Source organism: Lonchura striata, chromosome 1 (genome assembly GCF_046129695.1).
Source record: "Lonchura striata isolate bLonStr1 chromosome 1, bLonStr1.mat, whole genome shotgun sequence".
Taxonomy (NCBI): Eukaryota; Metazoa; Chordata; class Aves; order Passeriformes; family Estrildidae; genus Lonchura; species Lonchura striata.
In genome coordinates this window covers 127559597-127569342 of record NC_134603.1, presented here as the reverse complement: position 1 = coordinate 127569342, position 9746 = coordinate 127559597, and the positions used below count along the sequence as shown (strand labels likewise).

At 40.9% G+C, this 9746-nt stretch overlaps 1 protein-coding gene across 1 annotated transcript; it reads right to left on the bottom strand.

Moving 5' to 3' along the window:
* Window positions 1–715: 715 nt before the first annotated feature.
* AGR2 (anterior gradient 2, protein disulphide isomerase family member) lies at window positions 716–5886 on the bottom strand. Its single transcript, XM_021538305.3, has 8 exons — window positions 5845–5886; window positions 4135–4272; window positions 3755–3818; window positions 3633–3685; window positions 2597–2670; window positions 2150–2213; window positions 1646–1729; window positions 716–1044 (listed from the first exon to the last, which is right to left on the bottom strand). The coding sequence occupies exons 2-8, from the start codon at window positions 4262–4264 to the stop codon at window positions 995–997; spliced, it is 519 nt and encodes a 172-aa protein (XP_021393980.1). The 5' UTR covers window positions 4265–4272; window positions 5845–5886; the 3' UTR covers window positions 716–994.
* Between the last annotated feature and the right edge of the window lie 3860 nt (window positions 5887–9746).

Sequence of the window (9746 nt, the reverse complement as noted above, 5' to 3'; positions counted from 1 at the left end):
ATAAAGTAGGCTGAGTAATAGAGAGCTTAGCTAGCTGCTGAAACGAGATAAAAAAGCTGCTTTCCTTTGCTGGGTTTGGCTGAGTGAAGTTGATTCTCTTCATAGCAGTCTGGTGCTGTGCTTTGAATTTGCAGCTACAACAGTGCTGATAACACAAGGTTGTTTTTTGTGATTGCTGACACAGAGTCCAGGTCTTTGCTGCTCGCTCACACTGCCCTGCCAAGCAAGCAGACCTTCTGCAGAAGTGAGACAGCTGACTCCAGCTGAATAAGGGGATACACCATGGGGGAAGAAGCAGGAAGGGGGGTACATTTGGAGTGATGGTGCTTGTCTTCCCAAGTCACCATTACTACATTTGGTGGGGCCCTGCTCTCCTGGAGGTGGCTGAACACCTGCCTGCCTTTGGGAAGCAGTGAATTCATCCTGTTTTGCTCTGCTTGTGCACACAGCTTTTGCTTTATCTATGAGACTGTCTTTATCTGAACCCATGAGTTTTCTTACTTTTAATCTTCTTTCCCATCTCACTGGAATGGAGTGAGAGAACAAGTAGCTGTATGGGGTTGCGCTGCTGGCTGGGATTGATCCACATCAGCCTTTTTCCTCCCAAAGTGCTTGAATGTAAAATGCAAGCTGTGGGCTCAAGCAACACAGTGATTTTACTATTTCTAATAATGGTAGATGAAGATGAGGGGAAAAAATTGAAAACACAGCAATGTTTTGTATGTAAACACTTGAAATGAATTTATTTTTTAAAAAATCATTTTTACAGTTGAATCATACAGTATTCTTCTGTACGCCTTAAAATAAAAGCCTCCAGCTTTTAAAAATGCTGCCCAGTACAAAAGTGCTAATGTAAAACTGTAGTGTTTATGTATTGAAACCATCACTACACATCACTAAATATCACTCTAAATAGTCTCTTCACCAGTATCAAGGTGCAGAGAAGAGATGGAAGATAAGACTGCATAATATTTAAGGCCTTTCTTCTTCCTCTTTACAGTTCAGTCTTCAGGAGCTTCAGCGCTTTCTGCATATTTGAGTACACTAGAAATGAAATATTAATTCATGTTATTTTTGCTGCAACGTCCTCTGCCAGCAACCAAAAATGCTTCAGAGAAAATGTCATTATTATTAAAGCCTTTAATCACATGCCTATTGCTATAGGGATTCAGATGCACTTAACTCTTCCAAGCAATTTGTGAACATCATGGATTTAATTTTTACTGGTGAGAATCTTCATTAATGCCAACACATGGGCAGAGACTCGAGCTGTGGAGCAGTTAGGGATGGCTATAGCAAGCAGCTTTCCCTGCTCCCATAAGGTTTCCTGACCTGGCCTATTGGGACTTATATATACATGAGTTCTCACCGCTGCTTGCAGTGAGCGCTGCTGAATTATGCAAGTTCCTCCTGACGTATGCTTGCTTTTTAAACAGATAGATGCTTAAAGCTCCAGGGCTCTGCTGTAATTTTCTTCATCTCACTGAGTTTAAGTCTTGCATCCTGTTTCATTTTAATCCTGGTTAAATGTCTTTCAGCAAGTACTGATTGCGAGAATCTGTAATGCCTGGTGTTATTCCTTGTCACATGAAAAATGCAACTGCTTTCAGAATATTTCCAGGATGTGTCAGAACACTCTACTTACACAATGAAATGTCAGAGGGCTCATATGCATAGAGACGGTTTGAGTATCTTCCAGTAATATCTGCTCTCACAGTCAGGGAAGGATCTGTGAGAAAAAGGGTGAGAGAATTTTTAGAGATTAATCTTCAAGCAGAAGGAAATAAAAGGAAATAAAGCTTTCGCACTCCTGCTTGCTTCCTAAATGTTTCAGTGAGGCATGTCTGCTTCTGCTGACTAACAGATTGTTCTAAAAGGGGTCACTGATACTTCAGTTTTAAATGCTGTGTTTGCAAGTTTATTAGGACTGGGATGAGCTACCCATTCCAGTGACTGTGGCATCAGCCATTGAGGGAAGAATGCTGGACCTGTGAAGCTGGGTGGTCTTGAGTCAATATTTGATCCACAAAAACAACTTGAACCTTTGTATTTGTCGTGAAATAAATTCCTGTTAATCAGCCTGAGGATTTGAGATGCATGGTGCAGCAGTGGCTGTTCTGAGAGCAGCTTTGATGCTTGAGGTACTCACCTATGAACAAAACCCGAGGGACGTACTGGCCATCAGGTGCAAGGTTCTTGTCTGTGGTTTCATACTTAAAGAAAATAGAGAAGGTTCCTAGTCAAGGAGGGCATGTTACATACTTTTTCCCTTCACTGTACTTTGTATTATGAAATACAGCTCAAATAATACATTTTGCAGTTTAAGAGATTGTGTCTAGAATGAAGTTTTTTCATTTTTTAACAGCTGGAATTGCAAATTGCTAACAGTTCATGTTATTATTAAACGCCATATTCCCTTGAAGTCTGAGTTTATGATAGCTACAAATGAAAAATACTTACTATTAAATCTGTTATGCTTCAGCAATGGAGATTTTCCTAGCCAACCCTAACTATTAAACTCAAGTAGTTAGAGAAGCCATAATTAAAAGCAGAACTTTGTCACTTTCACTTAATTAAGTGTAATTAGGAAACTTACCACAAGGTTCAGGAGAATGAATTTTTCAGCCAGTTTCTGTATATCTTTGTGTTCAGCAAAGACCTTCTTGAGGGCTAAAGTAGAAACAAATAGGAAAGAAAATTAAAAAGGTGCCCTTGAAATATATTGTCCTCCAACAAGAAATTCAAACAAACTGATGAAACAGAAAGAGATTTTCCAGTTTACAACTGCAGCAAAGATTTTCAGTTCATTCCATTGGAACATGATCTTTTCGATTTTATTCTGCATTAAAGAGTAGTTACGGTAGTGCAAAATGTCCCACCTTCCTTTGGAGAGTACAGCTGGCTTTCAAATTCTCTGCTTAAGTTTGAATTTGAGCATTTGACCCTTCAAACTTCCTGTTCTACTATTGTGATTTCTGGCCCCAGATCTTAAGGCACTTGAAAATACAGCATGTAGGGCTTCAGACTAAAATCTTTGGAAGGGTGTAAATGCTTTTGTAAATGCTTTGTACAATGACCCTGCTGCAGTTACTGGAGCTATGGATGGATTCAAAGATCTTGCCATGTGGACTGACTTGCAGGAAGGAGAGCGCTCAGATAAATTCAAAGATGCTGGGAAAAGAGCAGTGCAGTTACCAGAAATCCTGGAAGAGCTCAGTTTCAGCCTGGATTGATTTAGTTCCTGGATAGATTCAGTCTGAATCACTGATGATGTGGTCTGAATATGGTCTTTGCGACAAATTGTTATTTCTTGCTACTGGTCTTGCTATTGATTTTGGCTGATTGTGCTGTGAACCAAATTCAGATTTGTCAGACCCTACTGACCTGTGCTCATTTCCGTATCCATTTGGCATCATGCAATAAAGAATTAGCATTTTCATTTTATTTCTACACATTGGAAAACACCTGCATGGTACAGCAACTTGAAGAACTCTCCCTATGCTTGTGCAAGCTGGTATTTCACTAAGGTTTAAGCAAAACGGTGGCTGGTTTGTTTTTTTTTTTTAAGCAGAGTTTTTCCAGTAAATTAAAACATCTATTTTTTTTTCTCCTCCCGAGTGCAAAAAGGTTACCTTGGCTGTGTGGGCAGTCTTCCAAGTGGTGGATAATCATCAGGGGTTTCTGGCTGGAAAAGAAGGGCCCTGGTTAGGAGCGGGGCGGCGCGGGGTGAGGGTGGGCGCGGCGGGGCGGGTACCTGTGCTTGGCCCGGAAAAGCGCCTCCTCGTAGGTCTGCGTCCAGATGAGCTGGTCTCCCCAGCCTGCGGGAGGGAAGGGACACACACACACCCCCTCAGACAGCGCCCGACGAGCGGCGCCGGGAGCGGGTCCTGCCCTGCCCGCCCCGCCGGGAGCGGGTCCTGCCCTGCCCGCCCCGCCGGGAGCGCTGGGAACAAACCCCTGCCGGAGGGCTCTACATCGGGAGCGAAGGAGGACAGGCTGCTGGGAAACACTAGATAAGGTTTTGCAGAACGAGTTGCAAGAAAATGAACATAGTTCTAAAAACGAGCTATGAAGTGAAATGTTCACAAGATTGCACTTTAAAAAAAAAAAAAAAATCAGTTGTTTGTTTTTTACCTCTGGAGAGTGTCTGAGGCAGTTTTGGCTTAGCAGGAGTGTCCTTTGAATCCTTCTTGCCTGCATCCTTTGCCAGAGCGCAGGAGATGACAACGAGCAGCAAGAACACGGCCACGTAGCTCTTGTCCATGGCTGCTCCTGGGCAGGAGGGAGAAGCTCGGGGTGACCGCGGTGCCTCCCGGCGGCGCTGGCGGCAGGCGGGGGCAGCGGCGCCGCGGCTGCGAGGAGCGGCTCCGGGCAGCGCCCGCGGCCGCGGCGTGAGGCTTGCTCAAAAACGCCCAGAAGGATGGGGCTATGGCCCTTGTAGGACGTGCGTGCTGTGCTTGTTCATTGCCCTCTCTTCTTTTGACTTATATGGAACATGCTCAGTAAAATAACTTGAGTTACAGCAATTCCAAAAGTTCTTGCAAGTCCTAATAAGTTCACAGTTCTACCTTGATCTCCCAGTGCTAGAGTAACGCAGGTGCTGAAAAGTTAATTTGTCTCAGCTCTTCCCTCCATTTTGATGTGGGAGCAACTCAAATGAGAAATCAGAATGTTTAAGCTGGGCTTTACAGTGAACATGAGCATAGACACACTTAATGGTGTTGTTGAAGCTTCCAATCCTGTTTTTTTTCCCTTAAAAATCTCACCTAATCCTTAAACCCAGCAGAACAGATAACAAAAAGAGTGGCAGGAGTTGATGTGTGGCCCAGTGAAAACTGAAATGGAGTTTGGGGCTGGAAGCAGCACAAAGCAGAGAGCTTTTCCTGGGCCAGGCTGGGGCTTGGAGATAAGATAGGTCTGATGGAAAGCTCACCAGCATTTCAGCTGAAGGGGAAAATAATTTCAGCAACATGACCCTATGCTTTCTCATTGCATTTCCTTCTAGAAACTAGAACCAATATAGCGGGTACAAAAAGAAAATTTAAGATGTTCTAAAAGCACTAGAGACCATTGAAAAGATTCATTAAAAAAAAAAAAAAATGAAAAAAGAAAAACCAAGCATACAAAACAACCCCCACCACAAACGGCTGACAGTTTTTAAAGTTCTGACAATGAAAACTAAACTCCAGGAAAACAGAAGTGTTTTTCCAGGTAGGAACTGCAGGAGGAGACATAAGCTGAGTTTCCATGAGTGATACAATGCTCTTTGCTACTGGGATGTCCATAGAGCTCAAATATCCAAAGAGTCCCTTTTTCAAGGGTATGAAATACAACTTTTGCAGCACATTGCATTTCTTCCCCAAGAAAAGTTTCTTTGGCAAGGAAGAAAATTGCATGAAGTTCAATTAAACTCTGGATTGTCAGGGTTGCCTCAAGAATTGTATTGGCTAGAGCGTTATGGCAGAAGTCATACTTCTTTAAAAAGAAAAAAAAATTAAAAGTAGGGGACAACCTGTAAATTGAAGATCAGGCTGTTGTGGAGGCAGCATGCAAAAAGCAAAGACAGAGGAACTTAAACTTGCTCCTTAAAAACTGCCTCTGGAAAACAATGTGCACTTTTGAAAAGCTTTCCAAAATAACCCCTCTTCTCCTGGCTTTTATTTTATTTTTTTTTTAACCTGCAAAGCCAATATTTCTATATTTTCCTTCACAACAAGCTGTGCTGGACTGTGCCTGCTTTGCTGCAGCCTTTTCTTTCCAGTGCTCAGGTTTCCCATCCCCAGCTAGCTCGGGCTCACAGCTCCCCTGGGCTCCTGCTGAAGCAGGGACTGTGCAGTGCCTTACCTTGTTTACTCTCCCAGGTGCCTGCCAGGATGTGAAGGTGTTCCTGGTTCCAGTGTGAATGCCGCTGTTCCTACTGCCTATTTATGCACCTTTACACCCCAACTCCACCCACAAGCTTTGAATTTGAATACTATTTTCAAAGAGCTAAACTTTCTCGTTTTTCCCCTACCAAAAACGTTCAGAGTTAATTTTGTAATTAAATAACATTACCATTTCCTGTCAGATACTGTATCTAAAGCTTAGAGACATTTCTGTAGACTTGTGGGATATTTCTTGAAAAGTGATTTTAAAAGATTGGCCAAGATCCAAGTACAGGTAAGCTTAAGTCAAGACTCCTGATTTGCCTGAAGACTGATTTGTCTTTTTTTGATTGGTTGGAAAATCAGTATGGGTTACTGTTCTTTCAGTCCTTAGGAAAAGTTATATTGGTGACTCAGAACTGTGGATGTTAATTAGATAAATTACTATGCACATTATACAGATATGTGTGCACACATGCACATATAACAGCACACAGAATTATAATCAAGCCTAAAAAAAGTTTGTAAAATGTATTTGGAAGCTATACTAAAAAACTGTGTTCATAAGCAGAGATCCAAGCCAACATTTAATTTAAATTCCACAATTAATTAGTTGTGTAGACATTTATTTTTAACTAAAACATAAACCCAAATCATCTTAGGTTTCAGATGCACATATATTACAGTGCAATGCTCAGGAAAGTGAGACCTGGATGGTCATTCCCGCTGCTGCACTGGCTGCACACAGTCCTTCTGCAGAGGTCAGTGCAAGTCTCTCCTCAGCAATGGATGCTGAAACTACAGAATGTTCTCCTTGCTGCATGCTTCATGTATTTCAGTGAGATTAAAATCATGTGTTCATGGGCAGTGGATGCTTGACATTTCTTAGCTGGGTAGATGAAATCCATCAGATATGCATTTTCCTGTTTGAAATTCACAGTGCTGTCTGATGGCTGCTAAAAGCACCCATTTGTTACTAATATGCTTGAGAGAATTAAGAGCTTTGAATCTTAGTGTGGATTTGGTTTGTTTTTGTTTTGTTTTGTTTTGTTTTTAATGTATAGTAATTAGGAAATCAAAGTGCAGAAACAAGATGGTGAACTCAAGGAAAAAAAATTATTGAGTTTTACCATACTTTGCTTAGCTGCTTGATGTTTTAGGAGGGTGAAACCAAAGCTCCCAGGCATATCAGTCATTTTAACTGCCCTTTCTGTATGTTTCATGAAATAAGTATGTTTTCCTGAGAGAATCTGCATATAAATTTCTTCTTCTCCTCCAGCACTTGTCCCTGAAGATTTACAAATGTAATTTTTTTTGCTCCTATATTGTGTATCCAAACTACATCCATTCAGCTTTTCTTCCAAAACATACACCAAAAGAAGTCTCCAATGTCCATATTTGGACATGGGACCACTCACTTTGGACAACTTAGGTTACATTCTAAATCCAGATTAGTGCAGATGTAGAAGTCAACCTTGGGTATCCATTTTGGTCTCAGCTTAGACAATTCAGAATTGTAATTTAACACACTCTTGCTGACTCTCTTCTCAGGTCACACATAAGGGCATTTGGTAGTTTTAAAGCCTGTAAAAGAAGTTCTAATTGCTCTCTAGTACTGTGAAGAGATTATAAGCAGGTGGGTTTTCACTCACACCTTTTAAAAAAAATTGGACTTTGTCTAAAAATGTATCCACAAAGCTAAGCCAGCACCTGCTCCTGGCACCAGCCTTAGATGTATCTCCATTTCATTTGCACCTTTGCTTTCTCCTGTTTTCAGGGGATGCATTTATCTTAGCCTGTTTCCACATAGCCTTGTTCTACTCTGACAGAACTCTTTCCTGTAGGAGTCCCAGTAATTCAAGTACAGCTACTCACAGGGGCTTCCCTGCCAGCTCAAACCCAGTGACCTCGATGCAGATAGTCAGACTTGTTTCCAAACCAGCTTTGTGCCTTGTCAATGAAGAGAGAGGGGAGCTCAGATTTTCCCACAGCTCCCTGCTAGGGCCCTGGGACTGAGCAGTACCCAGCTGCCAAGTTTTCCTCTGGCCTTTTATAATGGCTACTTTCTCTGCCTCAGTGACTAAATCCTGCAGGAACTGCCGCAGAGAGCTTCAAACCGAACAGGATTATTCCAGAAAGTTTTTCCTCTTTTTCTATAAAGATCTAGTAGACCCTATTACTGTTAATATTTAACATCATTACAACAGTAGTAATCAGATTTTTAATATATTTTTGGCTCCCCTTCTCTGAGGTCCTTTTGTTCATTATGTTATACAGAAATTTGCACAGCTTCAGGTGGCTGATGTTACATCTGTTCTGAAGGCATTCTCTGATGTGCTTTGTTTTTGCTTGTATTTTATAATACATAAGTTTTAGAATTTGGGCATTTCTCTTAATTTCATAATAAACATGTTTCCAAGTCTTACGATCTACTGCTTAGAATAAATATCAGAAATTTACATGGGAGGAAATGAAGGAGATGTGTAGTCTGTCCCAGACTAGCAATGCTCTGAGTCAAAGCCATAGACAGACAGATCTGGAAATCATCAGTCTTCCAGTGCTCTTAAAGTTGTAGTATATTGTAAGATATAGTGGTTGAAAGAAAACAAAATTTATTTGAGAACTGGTAAATTTTCTGTTGTCAGTGCTTTAGCCACATACAGGTTTTTTTATTACCTGAAAGCTCTTGGGATGAAATTTGACTAAAATTTTCCAAAAAACCTTATACCCCAAAATTTAGGAGATGATACACCCTCTTACACTTATGAGAGATGCAGGTTCCATTTTGTTTCCTTCTTGCCCTGAAATAGTTCAATTCCTTTTCATGGCTATTATAGGTAGGTGCTGTCTGGATTGGGATGCCCCTGGTCACACATGCCAAGACTGTTTATTTGTGTAATTTGCATTTGTGCTAGAGCAGGCACTGAATCCCAGTGTGATTTTTCTCACATAGGCTCAGGACACACTTGCTAACACTTGAAAATGGAAAGCACTACTAAAGGAGAAGCTGATGTCTTAGAAGTGGTCCAGACATTCCCTTGAGAGTTGGAAGGCCATGGTTCAACCATCCCCTGTCTACTTTATTTTCATTACAAAGCTACATTTCAATCTATGGCTGGAAACACAAAAGTTCAGCAGATTTCTATTGCTGAACATTTAAAGCTGGTAACTGGAGCTCAGGTCGATTTTTGCTAGGAATCTGATGTTTTGTCCTGAAGGATGATGGTTTTCCAAAATACATCTGCCCAACATTTTCCTCTTTTTAGTTGAATAAATTACTCAATTAGCTTGCACTACCTACAATTTATTGGTAATATTTTTCAAATTGGCTAGTGGAAGATATGCTAAGGATTTAAAATAAAATAATCTGACTGTTTAATTACTGCTTGCAAAAATAAAGAGCAATCTGTGAGGATTTTGTTATCTCTGGAGGCATTTCTTTCCACTTACATGTGGGTGTTTATAACACAAATCACCAGCACTTGATACAGGCTGTCATGAAAAGCATGGAGCATCCCTTAAATAGTTTTAGACAAAGATGTGGATTTGCCATGCAGCCAGTTCTTATCCCATACTTTGTTTTGAGTCTTGATGTGATGTCTGGAAGGCATTGCTGAATGACACATTTTAAAATCACTAAGTCATTTGAAGACCCATATTAAATGTACTTACTCCTGTATTGTTTAATGCCCTTTTCACAACAATAAGGAAACTGTCATGGTATATTACACCAAAGAGTTTCAAGGTTTTCAGCATATGGTGGAACTTAATTGCTCAGTTGTGTTTGATAAGAGAAAGCCTGATCCTGGTGGGATTTAGATTTAACTTTGAAATATTTTTTCCCACAGGAAGCAGTGAATGACGGGAGAGGAATTCTGTGAT

Bases quoted from the DNA above. Each gene is read 5' to 3' on its own strand.
- AGR2 (XM_021538305.3), bottom strand. From the start codon at position 4,264: ATGGACAAGAGCTACGTGGCCGTGTTCTTGCTGCTCGTTGTCATCTCC. The intron at 3,819-4,134 runs GTAAAAAACAAA...TCCCTCCCGCAG, and splicing joins GCCTCAGACACTCTCCAGAG to GCTGGGGAGACCAGCTCATC. The intron at 1,730-2,149 runs GTGAGTACCTCA...TTTTTCTCACAG, and splicing joins CCCTCGGGTTTTGTTCATAG to ATCCTTCCCTGACTGTGAGA.